The sequence below is a fragment of the Tribolium castaneum genome, chromosome 9 (genome assembly GCF_031307605.1).
Source record: "Tribolium castaneum strain GA2 chromosome 9, icTriCast1.1, whole genome shotgun sequence".
NCBI classification, from domain to species: domain Eukaryota; kingdom Metazoa; phylum Arthropoda; class Insecta; order Coleoptera; family Tenebrionidae; genus Tribolium; species Tribolium castaneum.
Window position 1 is genome coordinate 816,498 of NC_087402.1, and position 26,515 is coordinate 843,012.

At 33.2% G+C, this 26,515-nt stretch overlaps 3 protein-coding genes across 9 annotated transcripts in view; all 3 read left to right on the top strand.

Moving 5' to 3' along the window:
* Positions 1–3: 3 nt before the first annotated feature.
* Positions 4–5,330, top strand: LOC103312546 (uncharacterized). Its single transcript, XM_064358634.1, has 6 exons — positions 4–293; positions 628–1,402; positions 3,451–3,728; positions 4,187–4,541; positions 4,731–4,963; positions 5,012–5,330. Exons 2-6 carry the CDS (start codon positions 628–630, stop codon positions 5,129–5,131), a joined length of 1,761 nt encoding a protein of 586 aa, XP_064214704.1. The 5' UTR covers positions 4–293; the 3' UTR covers positions 5,132–5,330.
* Positions 5,331–5,654: 324 nt separating this feature from the next.
* LOC662842 (uncharacterized protein) lies at positions 5,655–7,369 on the top strand. The gene is made up of 6 exons (XM_968918.5): positions 5,655–6,086; positions 6,136–6,410; positions 6,457–6,586; positions 6,644–6,732; positions 6,780–7,098; positions 7,142–7,369. The coding sequence occupies exons 1-6, from the start codon at positions 5,891–5,893 to the stop codon at positions 7,315–7,317; spliced, it is 1,185 nt and encodes a 394-aa protein (XP_974011.2). The 5' UTR covers positions 5,655–5,890; the 3' UTR covers positions 7,318–7,369.
* Positions 7,370–8,101: 732 nt separating this feature from the next.
* The window catches only part of LOC662869 (uncharacterized protein), a 94,425-nt gene continuing 76,011 nt past the window's right edge, over positions 8,102–26,515 (top strand). For 3 of the 7 annotated variants that reach the window (XR_010335427.1, XM_015979579.2, XM_015979580.2), the window contains exon 1: positions 9,786–9,924. The gene's annotated coding sequence lies outside the window, so the exon portion shown is untranslated. Of the gene's footprint in view, positions 8,389–9,785; positions 9,925–26,515 lie in introns of those variants that run through there. The other 4 variants (XM_064358927.1, XM_064358929.1, XM_015979583.2 and 1 more) reach the window with 3 other exon arrangements.

Genomic DNA, 26,515 nt, shown 5'->3' on the forward strand with positions numbered 1-26,515 from the left:
ATGTAAAAATACGACAAGTTTCAACTGAGATTTTTTTTTTCGATGAAAGTAAGTTGAGACTTGCTAGCGCCACCTGTTGGCGCGTTTCAACCTCACCCAACTCCCTCCACCTCCCACCACTTGATTCTTAGAAGCTTTGATGGTCGATACATTTACTGGTTTAACTAGTTTTTAACGTTTTTGTGTGGTGTTTTATCCTTACAACATCTTATTTTTATCGTTAATTGCACTCTTGCACCTGCAATTATCATCTAATTGCAAAAACCAAGCGATCAAGTCGACGAAACGCAAAAGTAAGTATGGAAGAAAATGGAGGCTTGATGTTTTACGATTATTGCAATTTTCCGTTGTAATTACGTACTTGCGGGGTATTAATCAAGTGTGTGAGTTGTAAACAAAGTCATTGTTTGTCGAATTAGTAAAAAATTTGGTTTTTTTTTCACGAAATTTGCTAGGTTAAGGCGTTTGACCAATGAAAACCGGGCGGTGTGACGTCACTCGCGCTGTGATTGGCTAGTTTGAATTTTCCGTTAGTTTGAATTTTTTACTCGTTAATTTGAACCAATCAGAAACTGTCAGCAACTCCTGTTCCGTAAAAAGTAATTTTTATTGGATTTTTTCCCTTAGATGTCATTCACAACAGGATCATCCCCTGACTGTTCCGACTCCCACTTAAGCCTAACGCCCCAGTTCTGCGTTCCTGCTTGCACCCCATGTGTCTCAGACACGGAGGCAGAGCTCTACTGTCTCGTATGCCAGAATTATCTGTGCAAACAATGCTACTTGTACCACGACATTAACGACTATTTAAACCTCCACCGTGTGGTTTTTATTTGCGAAATTGCCAATTTGGACGAACTGATCCATCTGATGTCCGATCCGGACGTGGTCTTGAACTTGACCATTTTCAACTCTGACTGGATCTACAAGAACATGCTGAAAAAACAGATCACTGAGAACAAACAAGCGCTTGAACGCATGCTGGCAATGTCCGATTTTTTGCGCAAGCAATTGCACGTTTTGGAAAATCATCGCTGTGAAAGTATGCGCTTGATTTGTTCGTCGCATAGACAGTTTGAAACTTATTTGCGGAGTCAGAAAGACCAGATTGTTACCTCTTTGCAAAATGAATACGACGGGGTCAAGATGTCCATTCTTACGAAGGCGCAAACTGTTGATCAGACTGTTAGGGATTTGGTGGTCAAGTTGAATAAAATGCAGCTGATGACGGAAAATAATGGCGAAACTGCGAGTGGGATTGATATGGAGATGGCGGCTAGACATGGGCTTTTGCTGAATGGTGATTGTATGGATAATAATGTGTTTTTCAACGACTTTGCTTCGTATTTGCCGGATGATTTCCACTCGAATGGCACCGATTCGTCGGATGCCACCGATAGGCGTAAGTTTTTTTTAGGATTGGTGATTAAATTTTGGCTAGTTTTTGGTTTTGCAAATCGTTGACAAGTTGAATTAGTAAAATCTTTGCTATTTAAAAAATAAATATTCTATGCCTTTAGAACCCCGGGTTCTTAAAAGTCCAAAAAAAGTTAATAGGTTCGATTTTTCCAGTTTTTATGTAGAGACACTAAAAAAAAATCATAACTCAAAAACTAAAAGCCGTAGAGCAAAACGGTTTGTTCCAGTGAATTCAGCGGCTCATTTTCTGTATAATACCAACTTTTCACGAGATTTAAAATTTTGAATTTTTTTCCTTAAAATTTCCTGAGTAAATACACTTTCAAGAAGATGAAAAAAAATTTTTTTTTAACTCGTTCTAGTTTACTTTTATGGACTTTTATATGCCTTTACATCCCTCTAGAGTTGTTAAAAGTCCACAAAAAGTCCATATATTCGATTTTTATATATTTGATTTTTTCAATTTTCGTCGCAGTTTTTGTCGATTTTGGGTACCCGGAACATTTGTCGAGCAATAGCTCCGGAACTATCAGAGATAACCTCATGAAGTGTATTATCGTTGGAAAGCTCTTTAGATTATCTATTTTTTTCAAAAAAGATTATTTTCTCCGACTTATAGTTTTCGAGCAAATTGCTGATAAATGCAAAAATTGGTGAAATTTTAAAAAATTTATAACTAAAAAACTATTCGGAATTTGGTAATTTTCTCGATGCCAATCGATTCCCCGGATCATTTTGCATAGATATGGATCAAAATAGTACTACTTTTTAGAATAGTTTAGCCGTAAATGAGAAAATAAAAAAAAATTAAAAAAAGTTAACACCCCCCCCTTAAAATCGGTCAATTTTTAAAGTGTCTCAAAATCAAATAAAACCGATTCTATCTTATAGATTTTGATGTGCTCTTTCCGATCTAAAAAAGCGTTTTCTCCTAGCTCTTTTAGTTTGGCCGTAATCGGCGTTTGAAAATTGAAAAATTTTTTGCGAGATATCGCCTTGAGTCCTATGCTATTTTGTAGAGCTTTTTATTCCGGTTGTCCTCGATTTTTCCGTTTTTCGATAACTCTAATAGTTTGGCCGTAATTGGCGGTTAAAAATTGAAAAAAAGCGAAAATGGAAACCTTTTTTTGCGTTTTTCTCGGAAACTGTAAGACTTAGAGCAACGAACAAAAAATCATTTGATAGCGCTTAATTTTCTCTATTTTTTCGATTAAACCCGGAGCCGCTCCGGGCAACGGTTCCGGCTACAGAGGCGATCAAAGTTTTTCACTAAAAAAATTCATAAAAAAAAAACTTGAAGTCGTAGAGCACTGCGGTTTGTTCCATTGAATTCTACGGCTCATTTTACATATTATATCAATTTTTCACAAGAATTAAAAATTTTAAATTTTTTGCTTAAAATTTCCTGAGCAATTAGACTACACTTACTTGCCTTCAAAAATGTGAAATTTTTTTTTTAAAACTCGTTCTAGTATACTTTTATGGACTTTTATGTGCCTTTACATCCCTCTAGAGTTGTTAAAAGTCCACAAAAAGTCCATATATTCGATTTTTTGATGTTTGATTTTTTCAATTTTCGTGGCAATTTTGTCTATTTTGTGTATCCGGAACATTTGTCGAGCAATAGCTCCGGAACTATTAGAGATAACCCCATGAAGTGTATTATCGTTGGAAAGCTCTTTGGATTATCTATTTTTTTCAAAAAAGATTATTGTTCTCCGACTTATAGTTTTCGAGCAAATTGCTGATAAATGCAAAAATTGGTGAAATTTTAAAAAATTCATAACTAAAAAACTATCCGGAATTTGGTAATTTTCTCGATGCCAATCGATTCCCCGGATCATTTTGCATAGATATGGATCAAAATAGTTCCACTTTTTAGAATAGTTTAGCCGTAAATGAGAAAATAAAAACATTTAAAAAAAAGTTAACACATTTAGCAAAGCAAAGATTTTATTAAAATTCCAACTGCAATGTTTTGCGCCCTCTTTTAATTATTATTAGTTGTATACTTAGCTCCTTTGGTTGTAGATGTAATTCCTAGCGAATTTCCTAACTTACCTGTACTAGCCCTCGAACCTCCAAAATCGAAGTGTCACGTTAATCCTGACCTTTCATTGTCCAGTTCAAATCCTGATGATAATATTCTTCTTCCCTCTCATGATAATAATGTTGTTAATTCGATGCAACTTTGTAAAACATTCGGGCAAAAAGGAAACGGTTCGGGTCAGTTTAATTCACCGCACGGATTTTGTATCGGGTTTAACGAGGATATTGTCGTTGCTGATAGTAGCAATCACCGAGTTCAGGTAAAATCGCGGACGCGAAATGTGGACTAGCTTCAAATGACTAACTTTTTTTCACCAATTTTGATTGGTTTTTTTAAATATACATTACACAGTTTTTAATTAGAGCCTTATTTTTTTTTTAAATCTTCAGGATTGTCAACTGTCATATCGCAAAGCTACTATGATTTTTTGAAAATGATGATCAAAAAAATCATAGTAGCCTTGAATTTTGACAATTGAAAATTGTTCACTTATGTCAGAGTTCAAGAGTTGTGATTTTTTTAATTAAGGAGAAAGTTTAGATTTTTTTGGTGATTTTAAAATCGCAGCTTTGGTAAAATCTCAAAAAGGGTGTTTTTGAGTTAATTGTGTGAACTAGTCCAAACGAATAACAATTCTTCCGTCCCCTCTGTTAGATTTCCGTCCAGTTCAACGCATTTAAGTTCGTTTCTAAACTATTCTCCTCGAATATTTTGTAGATTTTTGATAAGTATGGCCGTTACAAGTCCCAATTTGGTATAACCGGCCGTCATGATGGCTACTTGTGGCATCCTCGTAAAGTGGTCTGGTTACAAAAAAAATGCTGTTACGTCGTTTGTGATCGTGGTTACGAGCGATCACGTATGCAAGTTTTCACCAAAGAGGGAAAGTTTTACAAAAAAATCAACGTTCATTTTATTGATATCGTGGCAGGCATTGCTGTCACTTCCAATGGGGAAATTGTTGTTGTGGACAGTGTCACACCCACACTTTTCATTGCTGACGAAAATGATTTCTTGAGGACACTTGATTGCTCGCCCTTTATTCAGGAGCCTTCCGACATTGCCGTTGTCGGTATGTAATTTTTTTATAAATTAATTTATAAATCAAAGTTGGCGTTTTTTCACAAATTAAAAAATTTTACAAAAAAAAGAATAACACGTACAGGGAGTTTCAGGTTTTAGTGCCAGTCAAAGTATTTATTTTTTAAGTGGCACTAAAACCTGACACCCTGTATAAGTGACCAAAAATAACACTTTTCAGGGAAGGAGTTTTACATCTGCGACTTTAAAGGTCACGCAATTGTTGTGATGGACGACGATGGTAATTTTTTGCGCAAGTTTGGCGGTACTGAAACCACCATGTTCCCGAATGGGATTGATATTTCGAGTACTGGTGATGTCATAGTAGGGGATTCCCACGGCAATTATTTTCATGTTGCTGTTTATTCGAAACAAGGGAATTTTCTTGCTCAATATCGCTGTCCTGTCGTTAAAGTCAGTTTTTTATTGTTTATTTTTTGTTTTATGATTGATTATTTTTAGGTTTCACGCTGTTGCGGTTTAAAAATGACCTCAGAAGGGCGTTTGGTAACAGTTGATAAAAATTATCATCATGTTATTGTGTTTGAAAGTTTGTTTGGGCCTCCAGAAGCATTTTCGTGAGCTGTTTTTTTATGTTTAACTTTTGTTCTTTTATTCATATATTTTTTAATCGTTTTGTTCAGATTTAACGACGTTTTTCTCGTCAAAATTTAGGTTTAGGATAAGTTTTTCGATATTGTTTACTTGTGTTTCGTATTTCTCGTTCATTTAGCTTTAGGTTTCGTTGTGTTTCGTTCAAATAAATTGTTCTTTGCATTTATGACTGTGTTTTTATCTAATTATCAACAGTTCCAGACTTGGCATAAAATTTTTTTTCAGCCTGTGCCAATATTTTTATTAATTGTTTAAGTATATTTCCAACTCACTGAATTTGAAATTGACAAATCAAAATTAATTTCATCGCAAGAACGGGCCGCCAGGAGCCACGGTTTTTTTACCTTTACGGACCATAAAGTCCCGTAACAAAGTGTATAAATAACTTTATTACGTTAGTCACTCATTAGTAATGAGGTAATCGTATATTTATCGACAAAAAAATGGACAAAACTTTTTGTGCCCCGTTTGACGTTACGCCCATGATTTGGCAATATAAGGTTATGTTTGCGAAACGTCATGTGTCAAAACATCCGTTTTTATCAAAATTATTAATGAAAATGTAATATTATTAATAAACAACTTGTTGTGGTAGTTTTGGTTTTGTGGCGCGAATTGTTTATTTAATTTCTGTGGTTCTAATCAGTTCAAGGACTGATAACCTAACCTACATTTATTGCCATATTCAGTATGGGATTATGATAGTCGGTGAGACAGTGCCACACAATGAACGACTTGACCCAATTCATTAATTGTAAAATCCTCCGTAACCATAAAATCATCACTGAGGATTTATGGGTGCGAAACGGCAAAATCATCAATCCCGAAAAAATCTTCTTTGATGAAAAAATCCACGCCGCCAGGAAAATCGACTGTCTCGGCCTCACCATAGCACCAGGCTTTATCGAATTGCAAATAAATGGTGAGTTGCCACCGCCTCACACACTTTTATTGGCATTTTTGGGGCCAAGGTGGGTTTGGACACGACTTTTCCTTCAATATTGAGAATCTAGAAAACGGTTTAAACCTCGTATCGAAAAACCTTCTCGCACATGGGGTTACAGCCTACTGTCCCACTCTAGTAACCTCACCCAAAGAAATCTACCATAAAGTCGTCCCCAAAATGAAAAAAAGGCAAGGTGGGGCCCACGGGGCCACGATTTTAGGAATACACACCGAGGGGCCCTTCATCAACGTGGAGAAAAAGGGGGCCCACCCCCCAAACTGTATCAAAGGATTCGAAAAAGTAGGGTAAAGTTGTGTAAAAAACTGGGGCGAATTTTTTATTTAAGGGCTTGCAAAGTGTCGAAGAAATGTACGGCAGCTTGGACAACATCAAAATAATAACATTGGCCCCCGAATTACCAAACGCCGAGGAAGTAATCCGGAAGTTGTCTGAGAGAGGGATCATTGTATCAGTTGGTAACAATTAACACAAAAAAAATAACCAAAAAAAATTTTTTTTTAATGAATTATAAGGACATTCCATGGCTAATTTATCACAAGGGGAGAAAGCGGTTAATTGTGGGGCCACTTTAATAACCCACCTCTTCAACGCAATGCTTCCAGTAATCAATTACTTCGTTCCGTCTTTGAATTAATTTGACACTTTCAGTTCCATCATAGAGACCCGGGGCTGGTTGGTCTCCTAACCTCAAATAAAATCCCAAACGGGAGGATTTTTTTCGGAATAATCGCAGATGGGGTGCATACGCACCCTGCGGCCCTTAGAATCGCATACAGGGTGCACCCCGAAGGGCTGGTCCTCGTGACGGACGCAATCGCAGCCTTGGGGCTTGCCGAAGGGAAATACAATCTGGGGCAGTTTGAGATTGAAGTTAGGGGCGGAAGGGCCTACATTGCCAAAACTGAGACGTTGTGTGGCAGCATAGCCTCGATGATTGAGTGTGTGAGGTCGTTTTTGGCGTCAACAGGTCAGTGTTTTTTTTTTATTATTTTATATTATTATTTTGTTAGGTTGTTCAGTTGAGTATGCGTTAGAAGCGGCCAGTTTGCACCCAGCTAAAGCCTTAGGGATTGAAAGTGTGAAAGGGACTCTAAATTTTGGGGCCGATGCTGATTTTATTATGTTGGATGAGGGGCTTGAGCTGCACTCGACTTGGATTGCGGGGGAGAAGGTTTATGCCAAGTGAAATAAAAGTGTCTTAACTGTTTTATAATTTAATAAAGTTTTATTGAACTGTTGACCGTTTTTTATTATACCCCAATTTTTCCTTCAAATTATGACAATTGTCACGTGATTTAATTCCTTTCACGCAGCCACCTTTACGTTATAACGTCATACTATTATCTATTATCGCCTATTGAGGCATTTTTTTAAATAATGATAATAGCTCAGATAATAGTAATAAACATAAACTTTATCAGAACTAAATTACACTTTTAGTAAGTAATTATGGGCAATCTGTGGACCATTGCTCCCTTTGTAAGCGTTCCGAAATCCAAAAAAGAAGATAACAAAAAACTAATTAAGTCAGGTCTTTGCAGATTTTATTTTGATTTTATTATCATTCTTATTCACAATTTGGATGAAACAAAAATTTCATATAAATAAATATTTAATAAATAAAAAAAAATATATTTTTCAACTTTTAGCGACATATTTTCATTATTTGATAACTTTTATTACGTGGTAAAATTATCACGTATTTCTGATACACTCTGTATATGATGGGTTGCGCTCTGTCTTACACATACAAAATCGTCAATAGGTCTCTCTTTGTCACTGTTACCCTTAACGACACAACCACATTGGTTTTTGAGAAGAATTTTGCGTGATTTCATAGAAAAAAAAAGCTATGGACACGATACAAAGACATTTAAATCAACTCTTTACTAAATAGAAAGGCTATTTTGGTCAAAAAGTTTGATAAATGCCTGAAATCACACTTTTGAAAAAATTGCCAAGAGTGCTTTGACCAATTTGGACGCTACTTTTGACAGCTGTCTTGTCACTCGAGATTGTCACTTGTATTGTTATCTCTCAGAAAATCAGACGAAACCAGTGATAAGTCGTGCTGAGTGGTTCAAAAGTGCAAAATGGGGCACCTGTTTTGTGAAATTACTGTGAATTTGAAAGTCCAGGCGCGCGCGCGTGTGAATTGGCGCGCACAACGACCGGCTCCTTGATTGTATTTATTGAAAATACTCACGGAAAAACGGCCCAAAAGACCGTTTTACACACATTTTTCGATTTGAGAAAGGTAGGTGCTGCATTTTCCTGGTCCAAAATACATTCTAACGTTAATTTTATTTGCACCTGATTATGACGTCATTAATTTAAAAAAAATTTTTTTTTCTAAAGCTGCAATTTTGTAGATTTTTTTTTAAACTATGTACTCTAGAAACCTAGAATTTAGGTTTAAAAAGTTTTATGTAAGGTGAGAATTTACAATCACTTTAGTTTTTAATTTGGTACAAGGTTAATTCCACGTAGGTAACTTAGCCCATTTAAATTAATATTTGCACAATGGGGAATTGTGCTAAGATCATTTTAGGTGGGATTAACCCTCACTGTGGCACAAAGCGATTCTGTCAATTCTCCTTTCCTCTAATTCCTCCCCGAAATGGGAAACACAAACGGAATAAAACCAAATAATTGTAATAACACAAGTTTTTCGTCAAAAATAATCCGATTTGAGATGAGCATTACACAAAAGGAAACATATCGAATGAGATAATTTGAATTTCAGATGAGATGAAGTACAATCGAGTTAGTGTTCGTCTTCTCTTCATCGCCTCCTTTTTTTTTGATCTGCTGTATTGTATAATACTATTGGCTGTGTCTTGGCAAAGCAATGAAATGATGGCCAAGGATAATAATATCGCTGAATTGAAAAACTTTGAAGCGACGACGCGTTTATTAAATTTGAAAATGTAATAGAATAACCCGTTGAAATGACGCCACGTAATTGCTTAGCCGCGTTTGTTTTATTTTTTTCTGGGATTCACTCTTTTGTGTGATAAAATAATCAATCGGGATACATTCATGTATTCAACCCAAAATTATTATTTTAGTTTTTTAGCAAAATAAACTGTTTTAGCACTGTTTTTTCGGAACTTAAAACTTAAAATAATTTTTTTTAATCTGAAGCGTTAAAACCTGTATTTTTGGTTGATGTTTCAATTTGTGCGAGTTCAGGTGCGTTTTTGGTCTTTTTAATTCAATTTATCGGTATTGGAAAAGTTGTAACAAGTTGTGCACATAGTTATGTCTATAAATAAAACTATTGCTTTTGTGATTGAATACTTGGAAATATGGAGAAATGTAAATTTGCTCAGCTTCCCAAGAGAAATTGTTACACCTGCACTTTTTTTCTACTAATTTTTTTCAGAATTTTCTACAATCTATTGTGATAAATTTTCGTTGCTTAAATTAGAATGCAAAATTTAGAAAAAAAAAAATCGAAAATTCGCTTGTTTGCCACTTGAGCGTTGCCCTCTTTGCCACTCTTCGTTCCATTAATAAGTAAAGAGAACAAAGCCGTGCGGAAGTTTTCCGCCTTAAAGTGGCGTAAAGTGCATTTAACAGGCCTCTAGTACGTATGATTTTCGTGTTAGTTTGCAAAAAGTCTCATTGCGCTTGTGCGATGATTTCGTGTGGTCATAACCGGAGTCGTGGCGGTGTTTCAGTGCTTACCCGGATTTTGCGCGACGAGTGCGTGTTCCGGAATTCCGGGTTTGTGTGTCTGTGGTGTGAGTTATTGAGGTTAAAAAGTGGCGCCCGGATTCAAAAAAATGTATGTACTAATAATTTCAAGTTTGATCAGTTGGATTATTTCTCCTTTCTCCCTTGAGTTTTATTTCTAATTTGGCGTTTCGTAAAAACTAATCCAATTTCAGTTCAGTAGTTGCGAGGTAATTTCTTTCGTTACCACCTGTCAACTCGACCAAATAAATAACACACCAAATGAAAAGAAAACAAATTAAACGAAGCGAAATGGCAAAAGGTATAAATATAATTTTTGTGTGGGTCATTATAATGAGCTGTTCACGTAATTGGAGGAGAAATTAAGGGTGAGCTTGGAGGAAATTTCGTTGTAAGGACGTACGTCGTTAATAAATTTTTAATTTATTTGAATTTATGGAAGCGGGGTCGATTTATTTTATGTTGGCGGAAATGAGCCGCATTTTCTCTTCGGGATAACACTTATCTCAAGAGGGGCTCTTTTTAATACGGCGCTATTTTTTCAAAATTAATTGGGTTTGCATTCGTCATCGAGTTTTCCACTTATTTTTTTTACAAATGAAAAGAATCGCACTTTTTAAATTTAAAAACGAACAATTTTGGTGTACAATTTTTTCATTGAAAAATCATTGAAATGGGCTTTTCGGCGACTCGTCCGTAAACAGTTCTTGTTGAGTTTGTGCTTTTAGCTTAATTGCAAATAAGAGCAAAAACATGCATTACAAGAATACATAGAGCACGTTGTTAGTTGTAGCAAAATACTAATGAATAATAATTTGCGCTTTTTGTAATGAGGCGGTTTTTGATCCAAATGTATTGTTGGCAGAAATTAATTACGTGTATTAAATTGTCAATGTTTTGCAAATACGTTGGAAAAACTGGATTATCGGATTTTAGGTGAACAATGGAAACTCAAATTTACGAATTATTTACTGTTAAAATGAGAAAAAAAAACTCAAAAAATCGTAACAACAGGAGATGAGGAAATTGTTTAATTAATGAAAATACAGCTACAAATAAATAGTTTGAGTAAATTTTATTAAAGTAAAACAAGGCAAAAATGGGTCGTTTATTAATTAAAAAAAATCTGAAGTTGGATAAAAGCTCGGCTCGGCTAAAGGAGAAATAAGTGAATACCAAGCATTCTTTGATTAAGTTATTTTGTTTTTAAAATAATTAATTTAAAATGTGATTGTTGAGAATTTTTGTTCGTTTTTGAGCAAAACCTAAAAAACTCATAAAAAATCATAAAAATTTGATTTAAACTGGCCTGAGGGGAGGAAAATAGGATCAGCTCAAATATTCGAATTTAAATCAAAGCAAGAGTTTTAATTAAAAAAAAAACGTGTTGGTGTCTCTTTTATGGTTATTTTTGTATATTATGACAATTTTTGCATATGGATGCACGTAATGGTTGTAATAAATTTGGAAAGCACGCGGGATCAAAAAATGAAACAAGAACTCAGCGCAGCATTGGATAAATTGTAGGGCAAAGTCGAAATACGTGACACACTTTGCGATGAAATATTCTCCAGAATGTGTTTCACTCTTGCTTTAATTTTTTCTTCGATTGATATTTTTCGTGTTAATATAAATTAAGAGAAAGTTCATAGGAAAACGAATTAGGGAGGTGTATAGCGAAGGATACGTGAGTTGGGTTGAAATGAAATCAAATCATGAAAGAATTGAGCCAGGAGCTTTCAATGCCTGTACAATAAACAAAACATTTTCTAATTACACAGCGACTTTTTGCAACTGGTGAAAGCATGAGTAGTAATTAATCAGCTCTGGATGGCTTCAATTCACTGAAATACTTCAAAGTTCACATACGAGCACGGAAAATTACGTAATGGATAGCGTGTTGGTTGAAATAATAAAAAAATTCGCGTGTTTATCTTTCGTGCTCGAAGGTGCACCAATAAGTGGAATTGTAATTGAAGCGATTTTTCGTGCTTGGACAATGTTTGCTTTGTAAAAAGTGGAGCCGCATATTCTCTAATATGCGTCTGTTCGAAATGTGTCACGTATTTCAACCTTGTATTACAATTTATCCAACGTAATGTTGACTTGCATGTTTTAGTGAGGCTGTTACATGTTTTGCAAATTTATTACCGGGACATTATCTTGCACAAAATTCGGTGTTTTTATATTCAAGCAACTTGAATATGATCATCGTCAGAAGTTAGTAAGTCGCAGAATGAAATCTAGGTAGTTGGGGCTTTATGCAGCTTCCGTTTCCGGTTGTGGTAGCTATATCCGGTCCGGAAACGGATAAGCTGCCTTAGCCGTTGCTTTTAACGCCCAATGACTGGAATTGCGGACAAGGCATTAAATTAGGTTACCTGAATTGTACGTGTCTTGTACAAATTGGGAACGGCTTTTCCGAAATTTCCACACTGAATTCAATTAACTACTTAACGAGATATAGGAGAGAACTTTTTCCCACAAGATCTTTAACTGTAATTTCTTTCGACACATGTGTGTTGTTTTCTGCATTTTGTGTAATGGACGAATTTATTTTAAAACTAGTCAACACTTTCAACTTTATGAACTCGAGTGGTTTTATCATACGTTTTATTATGAAAATAAAATTTTTCTAGTCGACGTAAAATTTTCTGAGGGTTCTAATCTGTCTTTATTTTTGTTAGTTTTCAAAATATTGGACTAAAATAAAATTAAATAAAAATTAAGAATAATATTGAAATTGATTTAAAAGGACCTGTAACCATTTTTAACACATAATTGTTTACTTCTGAGCGAAATTTTATGGCAATCGAGTTCAAAGTTTTTAAATAATGTGAATAAAACAATTTGGTCAAAATCTTAACTTAACTACCTACCAATAAAAAAATCATCAAAGTCACAGCTGTTGAAAATTTATTTTTAAATAACGTTTTTCTAATGTAAAATAGTCTGAGGATTTCAAATCTGTCTTCATTTTAGTTCTACTGTGCTTAGTTTCGGAGATATGGTATTAAATAGGTCGTTTTTAATTTTTCGAATCAACCAAAAAATTAAATAAAAAAAAAGTAAAAAAAATTATAGAAGTTGATTTAAAAGGACTTTCAAAATTGGTGCAATAATTTGAATAAATCCAATTGCTCTAAATTCTTACTTACCTACTTATTTAAAATTATCAAAGTCAGAATAACCGAAAATTTACACTACAGGTATGCCTATCTGTCGTAAAATTGTTTGAGGGTTTCAAATCCGTCTTAATTTTTGTTCTACGCTTCTTAGTTTTGAAAATATTGGACTAAAATAAAATTAAATAAAAAATAAGAATTTTTAAATAATGTGAATAAAACAATTTGGTCAACCTACCACCTACCAATAAAAAATCATCAAAGTCACAGCTGTTGAAAATTTATTTTTAAAGAACGTTTTTCTAATGTAAAATAGTCTGAGGATTTAAAATCTGTCTTCATTTTAGTTCTACTGTGCTTAGTTTCGGAGATATGGGATTAAATAGGTCGTTTTTAATTTTTCGAATCAACCAAAAAATTAAATAAAAATATAAGTAAAAACAATTTAGAAATTGATTTAAAAGGACTTGTACTTTCTTTAGCAGTTAATTATGTGTTTCTGAGCAGAATTGTGTGACAATTTATTAAAAAATGTTGCAATAATTTGAATAAATCCAATTGGTCAAAAGTCGGAATAACCGAAAATTTACATTACAGATATGCCTATCTGTCGTAGAATTGTTTGCGGATTCCAAATCTGTTTTTATTTTTGTTCTACATTTAATAGTTTTGAAAAAACGTGGTCATTTTTAATTCGCTACATATTACATCTTCTATACAAATGTCAAAGTCAGATCCAATTTAACTTGATGTAGCTGACTGTTGTATTTTTGTATTTTCTATTGGGTCGATATTGCCGTTTCCTTCGAGACGAACAATTTGTTCCCGATATATTTATTAAAGAGAATTTATGTTAAATAACATAAAATTCTGGTTGTGTTATGCTTGAATAATAGTTGAATCCCAAACTGGCTAGACAATGAATAAATAAACAGATAATAAATATGTGAGTTTGTCCGATATACGAGTATTATTCTACAAAGGGTTCATTTGTCTCATTTTAGCAGGTATTACTTTTTTTTTTGTAAAAATTGGACTACTTATTTTCAAGATAGAGAGATTCATACACTTTGTCTGCAAATAATTCAACTGTTAACTGTACACTAAATGGTTGTTTTCACGATCTAATTTAAATTAAATGAAAATTAAAACAGGGAATAAGGAAAATAGGTACACATTAAATTGTAATAAACTTGAAATAAACGTAATTAGGTCCTTTCTTGGAACATTACGAGAGGAGCGTATGTAATTTTCTTTTTGTTTCAAGACATAAATTTTACTTAAAATTCCATTTTGATCGTTTTTTAACTTCAAACAACATTAGTGTTTTTTCAGCGCTAGAAATTTGTTTGGCTTGAATTATGATCCCGGCGCATCCACCATTTTCACACACCAACTTATGTAAATACGTAGCTAATTAAAACTGTGTATAAGAGATCAAAAATTTACAATTTTGTCCTTGAATCATTTAATCATCTATTTTCGATAAGAGTCAGGCAAAAGACATGAAAACAGTAAACCAAAACAACTTTTTTATCGGTTTGAATAATGTCATCTGATAAGGGTTCGGATAGAGTTAAATATCGACTTACACAACATGCAAAACAACAATCTCCCCAATCATTTCCCACTTTCGGTTTTTACTCAGTTTCGTAACGAAATATTGTACCAACAATGTGAAAAATGTAGGCGTATTTATTTGTAAATAAAGTCAGTGTTGCACGACTCAATCAATTACTTACGTTACTAATAAAAAGAGGCATTTAATAGCCCGTAAAAGCTTGGTTTTATTGCGACCTTAACAGGATTTTAATTTTGTTGGTGCCATTAAATCGAATCCAATTTTCAAAGGTTTTAGCAAAAAACAATTTAGTCTTTTATTAATACTCCACTAATTTCGCGATAATTATTTCCGACCGAATCGTCAATAATTATCGGGGCTTTCGCCAGAGTTCACATTATTTGATTTGTTTTCGGAACGATTTTTCAGTAAAAACCGCAAAATCATCGTCTCGGCAAGAATTTATATGTAAAACGGTTAGGTAGATTGAATACATGATCTGAATAGCATTATGTTGCAGAAACACGTAAAGACAACTATCCTTTTAATTTAAGTGTTGTTAAAATTCAGTGTGAGCAAATAAAACAAGCCAACCAAACTTTAAACACATAGACTATGCATCTCGGCGACACAGTTGCACGCCATAATTGTTTTAAATATTATTTATAGCTGTTTTAACTTTAGCCATTTTCGTGATATGAAAATTAAAATGTAAATAAATTTGCGCAAAGTTGCATAACAAACTATTATGAGTTTTGGAACAGCGGCGAAAAATCGCGCGCATAAATTGAAACTTTCTGTGATTATTTCATATTAAAAAAAATTGTCTGAAATTGCATTTTAATCTGTTTTTGTGCAAGTACAATGTGTTGACAGAATGTGTCGATGATTGATGTCGCGTGCTACTGGCAGCAAACTTTCAAAGTGAGGTTGTTAAAATTATAAAAGCGTTGGATAAAACATCGATCGTGGCTTTGGCTGACATTAGAAGATGAGGCATCGAATAGTAAGTGCTCTTGTCTCTTCAGAAGGAAAATAGAAAAGTTACGAGTTGATTACAACATTTTTCCTTGACCTGTGTGTGAAATATCAGTCATTTCATTTTTACGGACGGGACATTTTTTTAGTTTATTTTCACTTTCTAGGAACAATTTCAGTAAAAGTCAATTTTTCTTTATAGAAACTTAATAAGAAATATAAATTGATGACGGACGGGACAAAAATCATGTGTATAAGATAGAATAGGATTCATTTGATTTTGAGACACTTTTAAAATTTTCAAACGCCGATTACGGCCAAACTAAAAGAGCTAGGAGAAAACGCTTTTTTAGATCGGAAAGAGCACATCAAAATCTATTAGATAGAATCGGTTTTATTTGATTTTGAGACACTTTAAAAATTGACCGATTTTAAGGGGGGGTGTTAATTTTTTTTAATTTTTTTTCATTTCTCATTTACGACTAAACTATTCGAAAAAGTGAAACTGTTTTGATCCTTACCTATGCAAAATAATCCGGGGAATCGATTGGCATCAAGAAAATTGCCAAATTCCCAATAGTTTTTTAGTTATGAATTTTTTAAAATTTCACCAATTTTTGCATTTATCAGCAATTTGCTCGAAAACTATAAGTCGGAGAACAATAATCTTTTCTGAAAAAAAATAGATAATTCAAAGAGCTTTCCAACGATAATACACTTCATGGGGTTATCTCTGATAGTTCCGGAGCTATTGCTCGACAAATGTTCCGGGTACCAAAAATCGACAAAAACTGCGACGAAAATTGAAAAAATCAAATATCAAAAAATCGAATATATGAACTTTTTGTGGACTTTTAACAATTCTAGAGGGATGTAAAGGCATATAAAAGTCCATAAAAGTACTCTAGAACGAGTTTAAAAAAAATTTTTTTTCACCTTCTTGAAGGTAAGTAAGTGTAGTATTGCTCAGGAAATTTTAAGCAAAAAATTTTAAATTTTTAATTCTTGTGAAAAATTGATATAATATGTAAAATGAGCCAATGGAACAAACCGCAGTGCTCTATGACTTTTAGTTTTTTTTTTATGAATTTTTTTAGTAGCCGGAACCGTTGCCTGGAGCGGCTCCGGGTTTAATCGAAAAAATAGAGAAAATTAAGCGCTATCAGATGGTTTTTTGTTCGTTGCTCTAAGTCTTACAGTTTCCGAGAAAAACGCAAAAAAAGATTTCTTTTTTTTTTTGAATTTTCAACCGCCAATTACAGCCAAACTATTAGAGTTATCGAAAAACGGAAAAATCGAGGACAACCGGAATAAAAAACTCTACAAAATGGCATAGGACTCAAGACGATATCTCGCAAAAAAATTTTCAATTTTCAAACGCCGATTACGGCCAAACTAAAAGAGCTAGAAGAAAACTCTTTTTTAGATCGGAAAGAGCACATCAAAATCTATAAGATAGAATCGGTTTTATTTGATTTTGAGACCCTTTTAAAATTGACTCTAAATAAAATATTTAAAATAGCTCTAGAAAATTTATTTAGATATTGTTTTAGTTATTAAAGACTTTAACAATAATAAAATTAGACAGTGTGATTTAAAAATTCTTGGTTCAGAAATACGAACAACATTTTATGTTTGTAATAACGGACGGGACAGCAAAAATATGAAGCGAATCGTGTATTTTGAATGAAACATAACGTTACGAAATCATTACGAAATTTCGGTGTCAGACACACTATTTTTTGAAAAACGGGTCGCCAGGAGCCACAATAATTGTACCTCAAAACAATATTTAATTATTACATTTCGAGCGTTATAATTATAACAAATTCCAATTTATTACTCATTATTAAAGCCAAGTAATCCCACTTATAAATTGAAAGTGATAGATCTATCGTCTTCTCGCAGATGGGCTATAAATTAAGTAAAGTCGTGTCAGCATTAATAAGCGAAAGGATGGCTAATTAATTAAACAATGAGTGCTACATTTATTTCAACGATTAATTGATTACTTTGTAATAATTTGTAATTTATTAAATACTTAAATTATGACAGGTTTGTAAAGCTCGTGTATTATTTGTATGAGTGGGTGTTTTTACTCCGATGATTAATTAATTAATCCATTAACTATTAATTTAAACATTACTTTGATATTATTGTACGTGTAGAAAAAAAGCGGTCTTTTTCGTAAATAATGCTGACCGTTTTATGGACACTATCTGTTTTCATATACTGGTTATATATCGATAACACTGTTACAGTTTGCGTTCCTTGGAGGCTCATTGGGAGCCATAATCTTAAAATTAATGTCGGACGTGAAAGATTTATTTGTTGGCATTTGAACCGTTTTGTGAAACTGAAAATCGATTTTATTATTTTTAATACAAATAAACGCGAATTCTTTTGATACAATCTAATCTCTACTATTAGAGGCACTCACCAGCTGTCGCTCGTTTGTGCTTTAAACAGATTATTGATTAAATGAATTAACCAAATGTTGGATGAGTAATAAATAAAAAATTACGTATACAAGCAATGTGTGCCATTGATTTATCTCCTCGCCAAGTTTCTTTCCGTTTGCATTCGCTATTGAAGGGAAAAAGTATAGAGATAGTTCCCCATGCACAAAGAAGATCCATTCTCGGCCGTTTCATTCAAGGAGTTGGATGTAACGCCGATGGAAGTATCTCTACTCTCTTGGGCATAGTCCACCAATCTCAATTTCCCTAATTTCGTCAAGCTTTCAGCATGATGCAGTGTCAGAGACGGGGGTTTTATGGCCTGCATTACGGAAAGTGCCGGACGAAAGATTTTTTAGACCAATGCAAAAATAAAAAAATTATCGCTGCACTTGAATGGAAACTTGGACACGTTTCGTATTACGTCGATATTTCTATTGATATTGGGTTTGGATAAAGTGCCAGTCAGCGTTTGTTAACTGAAACCAAACAAGAAAAGGACTTCCTTAATGGCTGTGTTTTATTTGTGGAAGAGTTAACACAATTTTTCATTAAGTTTGAAAACGAGCGGATGTATAATTTTTACATAACCACTTTTAAATGTATTGATCAGGTGTCAAAAATTTTGTTATAATTAAAGTGTAAACACAAACTACGAGCGAATTATTATTACTGCTATTTCTATTAGCATCACATTAGCCACGTATTATTGTTATAAACAAGCGCACTGCTTTATTACACAATTAAATTTATGTTTAAATTTGTTCGTATTGAAATGGGGATTAAAAAACCCAGCAATTTTTTTTCGGTAAAAACGAGTGAAACAAGCAAAGTAACACCCAAAGTCACCCAATTATAATAAAATAACTCTATATTCTAGCTTTTTTGAGCAGCAACTAAAAAAATTTCTTAAAATTTGATGAAAATTTACCAAATTCGATCGAAATTGTTTTATCTGTGTAAGGTTGAAATTTATTTGTTTTGTAAAAACTTGTCAAAACGCACAAAATCACAAAAGAAGAAAATTTTGTTTTTAGGTTAAAATTTTAAGTTTAGTTTTATTTTGCTTCATGACCAAATGGTAGAAATTGTTTAACGTTAATGATTTATTTATCACCCAACAGGTAATAATCTGGAAATTTTAAATGAATTGTTTTATTGTAAATTATGTAATCAACCTAATTCTGAATAATAGCTAAATCGTGATCATTAGTTTGTTAATTAAAATTATCCTAGCTCTTTTAGTTTAGCAGTAATCGGCGTTTGAAAATTAAAAATTTTTTGCGAGATATCGCCTTGAGTCCTATGCGATTTTGTAGAGTTTTTTATTCCGATTGTTCTCGATTTTTCCGTTTTTCGATAACTCTAATAGTTTGGCCGTAATTGGCGGTTGAAAATTCAAAAAAAGAAAAAATAGAAACCTTTTTTTGCGTTTTTCTCGGAAACTGTAAGACCTAGAGCAACGAACAAAAAATCATTTGATAGCGCTTAATTTTCTCTATTTTTTCGATTAAACCCGGAGCCGCTCCGGGCAACGGTTCCGGCTACAGAGGCGATCAAAGTTTTTCACTAAAAAAATTTATAAAAAAAAAACTAAAAGTCGTAGAGCACTGCGGTTTGTTCCATTGAATTCAGCGGCTCATTTTACATATTATATCAATTTTTCACAAGAAATAAAAATTTAAAATTTTTTGCTTAAAATTTCCTGAGCACTACACTTCAAAAATGTGAAAAAAAATTTTTTTTTAAACTCGTTCTAGTATACTTTTATGGACTTTTATATGCCTTTACAGTTGTTAAAAGTCCACAAAAAGTCCATATATTCGATTTTTTTATATTTGATTTTTTCAATTTTCGTCGCAATTTTTGTCAATTTTGGGTACCCGGAACATTTGTCGAGCAATAGCTCCGGAACTATCAGAGATAACCCCTTAAAGTGTACTATCGTTCGAAAGCTCTTTAGATTATCTATTTTTTTCAAAAAAAGATTATTGTTCTCCGACTTATAGTTTTCGAACAAATTGCTGATAAATGCAAAAATTGGAGAAAATTTTGTTTTTGGGTTAAAATTTTAAGTTTAGTTTTATTTTGCTTCATGACCAAATGGTAGAAATTGTTTACCGTTAATGATTTATTTATCACCCAACAGGTAATAATCTGGAAATTCTAAATGAATTGTTTTATTGTAAATTATGTAACCAACCTAATTCTGAACAGCTAAATCGTGATCATTAGTTTGTTAATTAAAATTATTTGATTAAAAATTAATTCTCTGGTGGATGTTAACGTGCCCAATGTTCAAATAATTTCAAATAGCTGAAACTCTCTCAACGTAAACTTTTTGACCAATGCACTTATTGTAAATAGTAGTACAAATTCCACTGCAGAACTTCTTAACGTTGTTTCGTTTTTTAGCTTCCAGTAAGACTAACTTTTAAGAACTTCATACTAATTCAGCAAGTCCTCCATAAATAAAATCGATAATGTAGAAATACTCCCGGGGATACCTTTAACTACCTCAAACATTTATTATAAACGACAAACTATCCACCAGGAGAGTTGAGTGAGAAAATAGTAGCCATCACTAAGATGTCTCATAAAATTCTTACTTTTAGAACCTTTCCATATTTATTATTTTATTATTTGAGGTACAATTGCTATGGCTCCTGGCGACCCATTTTAATTTAAATAATGCTGCTTTTAAAGTGTTTTTTTTAGAAACTTTATCACATAATCGTCTCCTAAATCGATTAAACGCCAAGAATGCTTTAATATTAGTTCGGAAAACCGTAGTCGCATGCACCTGCTGCATCAAGGAGCAAATAAAACGGCCATTATGTTAATCAATTGCCTAGAGAACGAAACCACTCTAGAGAGCCAAAATTCAATTCAAATAGCAATAAAAATCACTTTGTGTTTTTGCCAAAATTGCTTCGAAACTTTTCTTGATATGGTATCAGGTTTCCTAATTGCTTTACATTCCAACTGACAGTAATTCGAAGCTATCGCTAACGCATCCTATCATTTGATCGACGTTTATTAATGCACTCCGTTTATGCATTTCATTGCTTTATTCAATTACGGATCATAACCCCTCTAAATATGTTACGTCTAATCGATCCATCAGTCTAGAGCTTCAACTACAACTAGAACAGACACTTGTGTTTAATTATTTGCTTCCTTTTAACTTTTTTATTCGTTACATCAGTTGGCAAAATGGAAATGTTCTTTTATAAACAAATAATTACTCGTTTGACGGATAAATCATTGCATATGCAATAATAAAACAAGATTGCAAACACAATTTCAAATCAAATCAACAAATATCACCCACGAGTTACCGACATTTGTTAGAGTGGCTCAAATCCCAAACGAACGAATGTATAATTTTCATATCACGCAAACAAGTGGCATTAACCCATTGGTAAAAAAATAAATGTGTATTGATCGAGGTGGCGAAAAATTTAGTTACAAAGTGCATGTTTTACATAAACAAACACCACGATCGAATTATTATTATTATTATTATTATTATTATTTCAATTAGCATCACATTACCCACATATTATTGTTGTGAGCAGGCACACATTGTGAATTAGTTTATGTTTAGCAGAATGTACATTTACGTACAAATTGATTTTTTACCTTTGAGGCACAATTACTGTGGCTCCTGGCGACCCTTTTGCAAAAATGAAGCCATTTTGGTAAATTTTCGGTATTAATTGTAAACTTTGTCAGGATAATTAAACTGTTTGCGTTCAACGAAAAAAAATTTAATAAATATTCATTCATTAACAAAATTATCAAACTATTAAGTGCTTCTAAAACATCAAAGAACAATTAATTGGAATATAAGATTGTCTCCTGAAATAAAGAACGGTTGAAAACTTAAAAGTCAAAGAACAGAATGAGGCTCCACTTAATTGATTAATTGCAAATAAATGAGCTAAGATAATAAAATATCTGTTACTAATTCATTGATTACACAAATTATTTATTACCACAGACTAAGATTAATAAAATCTGGTAATTTAAAAACATTTTTTTCGAATTCCAATTGAAAATTGCGGATTAACGATCACTATACCGTGTTATAAATGCAGTTTTTTCGAAAAAATAACTGACATTAACAAACGCTGAACGAAAATATTTTTAACAACTTTATAAAGAAAAGGAAAAATCAGATGAAACGTGCGCTTCAGAAACGTAATTATTGAAGAGTTGCAAAGGAAACGAGTCAAATTGTACAAAGCATTTGTCTTGTTAAGGCTTCAAAGTGCCTCACAATCGTTCCAGCCTCCAAAGTCAACAATGATTTATGTAGAAACATATGCTAATTAAAGTGTGTTTTTTTGGCAATAAAATGTATAGAATGAATCGTTCATTTCGGTTTGTTGCCGACTTTTTCCCGCCATTAATCCGGAAGCAGCGCACAGTGGAGAGCTTTAAAGGAATTAAGATGAAATTTAGCGATATTTGAGAATCATCCGTATTAATCTGCTTGCTTTCTCATTCTACTAATTAACTACTTAGTTTCCGATGAAGATAACAGAATGGAAATGAAATTTTGTTACTTATGAGTTACTTAAAGCCATTTAGGAAGTTCCTCATTTATTAACGACTGAAATATTTTAAACGTTCGGCCAACTTTTTAGTCCTCATTGTCTTGATGTTTTATGACGAAAATTTGCATGAGAAATTAATAAGTCTTGGCAGTAGCGAGGGCCAAGATTTGAACAACAGATCGATAAAATCACGCGAAAAACAATCACTAACCCTTTTAGAACTTGTAATGTGCTGCAATAAACCTCGTTATTGAATCATACTATAAAACTTTTTTCGATAATAATATGAAATCGGTGTTGCGTGTTGCACTACCCGTATAATCAACGTGGATTTTATATTGATTTCAACATTCTTTGAACCGAATTCCCGCCCACTTGCAAAGATTACAAAAGCCTGAAAACATCCGGAAGCGGCGGAAAAAATGACCCAAGCAACCGCATTATTTGCAAAATTGTAGTTTGGATTCAAATCTTCGTTCTTATTTTTATAAACTATAAAAAAAACGTATTTATCGACTTACAGAGTAATCGTTCAAAAAGAAACTGAAATATTGTTATTTTTAACCAATCAGGTGATTTTTTCCAGGAAAAATTTTCCCAGGCGAAATATTTTTGCCACAGAAAAGAATAAAAATAGGTTCACCTTTGTTGTCTACGTCCTATTGTTACCTCAGACCATTAATTACACAGATTAAGTTGCAGACGAATTTAGTGGTAAAATAAATCAAGCTTCCGGTTTTGAATTTGCTGCCGATTTGTGTTTTTATCTGCCCGCGTCATCAATCAATTCCTATTTGGAGCGAGAGAAATTTCGCAGTCTGCTTTGAAATAAGCTGGCAGAAGGGCGTGCAATTTAACGCCTTAGAGAACTAGGAATTTGATTTAAAATTATGACAAGTGGCGGAATTTCAAAAAATGAAAAGAGTTTGATATTGTATATAAGTAGTATGGGGATGTTGCAAGAGCTCAGCTCTCTGATTGCGCTCGATAGAATCGTGCCTCGAATTCCTTCAGTAAACTTACGACCATAGACTTCAGCGAAATATGTCGCCTGAATGCTTCTCTAGGTATATAAAGTATTTACAGCATTATTAAGGATATAGGGATCTGGTGAGGTTGACTCCAATTTAGGTCAGCAAAAAATTGTTTTTGTTAAATAGCTTTGTCTCCCGCATCTATTTGGCGATTTATTAGACTCGCACGAAAAAGTAAAACTTATTGAAAGCTGTAAATAACGCACCCGAACAACGAATGTTAGGTTTTATGCGCACACTGTAAATAAATTTACGAGACACCGTAAAACTGGGAGATCATTCTATTTCCAATAAATTAAAATATAAAAGCATCGGATTCTATAGTCGACTAGCTATTGATATTTTTATGGGATCGTAAAATTATACAACGGCATACTGTTGCCATCTCTGCTAATCAATCGTCGATATTTTATTTCCAAAGAATGGGAAGTGATGGTGCGTGAAATTCGCGCTATTGCGGCAAATAAGATTTCAGAACATTCACATTCGATCGTTTATAACAAAAAAAACCTAAAACTTTGTGCCAAAAACTAGGATATTCTCGGTGATGCAAATAAATAACAAGTGTTCAATAATTGTTCTGGTCGTGGTGTGCTGTGGTTCTAGCTTGAACGTAGGATGCGTGATAAGTTCATATGGTTTGCTGTCAATTATTTTGGGAGTTAGGATTTTTTGAAATTTGACACTGACAGCTGTCATCTGTAATGTTAACCGGACGTACGTTTTTTGTGACAATTGCCACACATAGGCGATCTGACCAATGCGGAGATAAAATAGGAAAATCAGACAAACTTTTTCGGAACATGTAATTCTGTATAAATTATGTACCAAATTCCTAAATCATTATTATAAATCACAGCTTGTTTCAATTTTATGGAAGTAATTTCAGCGTGAACATTTTGAATGAAATTTCGCGAATTCCATAATGTTTTTCTTTAGAACACACATCCATCAGAAGTTGTAATAAAATTAAACTTTGAGCATTATGAATATTTCGCAAGCAGTTAACGCTGCAATAATAAATCAGGAGCGACTTCATGTGACATTTACATCGACCCTCGAAACTTGTCTTATCAATATAAATACACGTGCTCTATAAGGATAACGCCAGCAACACATGTGAATGTCACGTATTCGGCAAGGAAGCGTAAATATAATTCAAACCGGAGTCAAGTTGTAGCGAACACGTCTAGTCCTTTAATTAAGCCAGAGCCTTGGATATCTTTGTTTAGATCTATTAATCTTATTCATTCGAATTAATTATCGTGCGGTGCTTAACAATGCAAGATACTTGTTTCGAGAGATGCGGCGAATCTTTCACACACGCATTCATTCCCAAAGACAATTAGTTTGTTGCGCAAAGATATGATACTTGGTTGTGTTGTTTCCTGATGGCTTTTTACGCTCGTCGTGTACGACACGTCATAAACAAATGTTCAGAGTTGGAAGCACACTGACAAAAACATCCGCTCAAGATTATTATTGTTGTAAGTTTGTCGAGCCGTAATTTGATCTATGAACCTGCACTCCTACGCAAATATTACGACGGAAACTTTACAAGCTTTACTGCTTCAACTTGCAAGAGTGATAATGAAAAAGTGGATACCACACGAGAAGAAGGTCAAAAACGTACATTTCTTAGTTTATTTGCGTTTACAAAAAAAAATTCATAACTCGAAAACTAAAAGTCGTAGAGCAATGCGGTTTATTCTGTTGAATTCTACGGCTCATTTTCTGTATTATAGCAACTTTTCACGAGATTTAAAATTTTGTATTTTTTTGCTTAAAATTTCCTGAAATACAAGACTTTTTTTTAAACTCGTTCTAGTATACTTTTATGGACTTTTATATGCCTTTACATCCCTCTATAGTTGTAGAAAGTCCACAAAAAGTCCATATATTCGATTTTTTGATATTTGATTTTTTCAATTTTCGTCGCAATTTTTGTCGATTTTGGGTACCCGGAACATTTGTCGAGCAATAGCTCCGGAACTATCAGAGATAACCCCATGAAGTGTATTATCGTTGGAAAGCTCTTTAAATTATCTATTTTTTCAAAAAAGGTTATTGTTCTCCGACTTATAGTTTTCGAGTAAATTGCTGATAAATGCAAAAATTGGTGAAATTTAAAAAAATTCATAACTAAAAAACTATTCGGAATTTGGTAATTTTCTCGATACCAATCGATTCCCCGGATCATTTTGCATAGCTATGGATCAAAATAATTTCACTTTTTAGAATAGTTTAGCCGTAAATGAGAAAATAAAAAAAATTAAAAAAAAACACCCCTTTAAAATCGGTCATTTTTTAAAGTGTCTCAAAATCAAATAAAACCGATTCTATCTTATAGATTTTGATGTGCTCTTTCCGATCTAAAAAAGCGTTTTCTCCTAGCTCTTTTAGTTTGGCCGTAATCGGCGTTTGAAAATTGAAATTTTTTTTGCGAGATATCGCCTTGAGTCCTATGCTATTTTGTAGAGCTTTTTATTCCGGTTATCTTCGATTTTTCCGTTTTTCGATAACTCTAATAGTTTGGCCGTAATTGGCGGTTAAAAATTGAAAAAAAGCGAAAATGGAAACCTTTTTTTGCGTTTTTCTCGGAAACTGTAAGACTTAGAGCAACGAACAAAAAATCATTTGATAGCGCTTAATTTTCTCTGTTTTTTCGATTAAACCCGGAGCCGCTCCGGGCAACGGTTCCGGCTACAGAGGCGATCAAAGTTTTTCACTAAAAAAATTCATAAAAAAAAAACTAAAAGTTGTAGAGAACTGCGGTTTGTTCCATTGAATTCAGCGGCTCATTTTACATATTATATCAATTTTTCACAAGAATTAAAAATTTAAAATTTTTTGCTTAAAATTTCCTGAGGAATACTAACTACACTTACTTGCCTTCAAGAAGGTGAAAATTTTTTTTTTTTAAACTCGTTCTAGAGTACTTTTATGGACTTTTATATGCC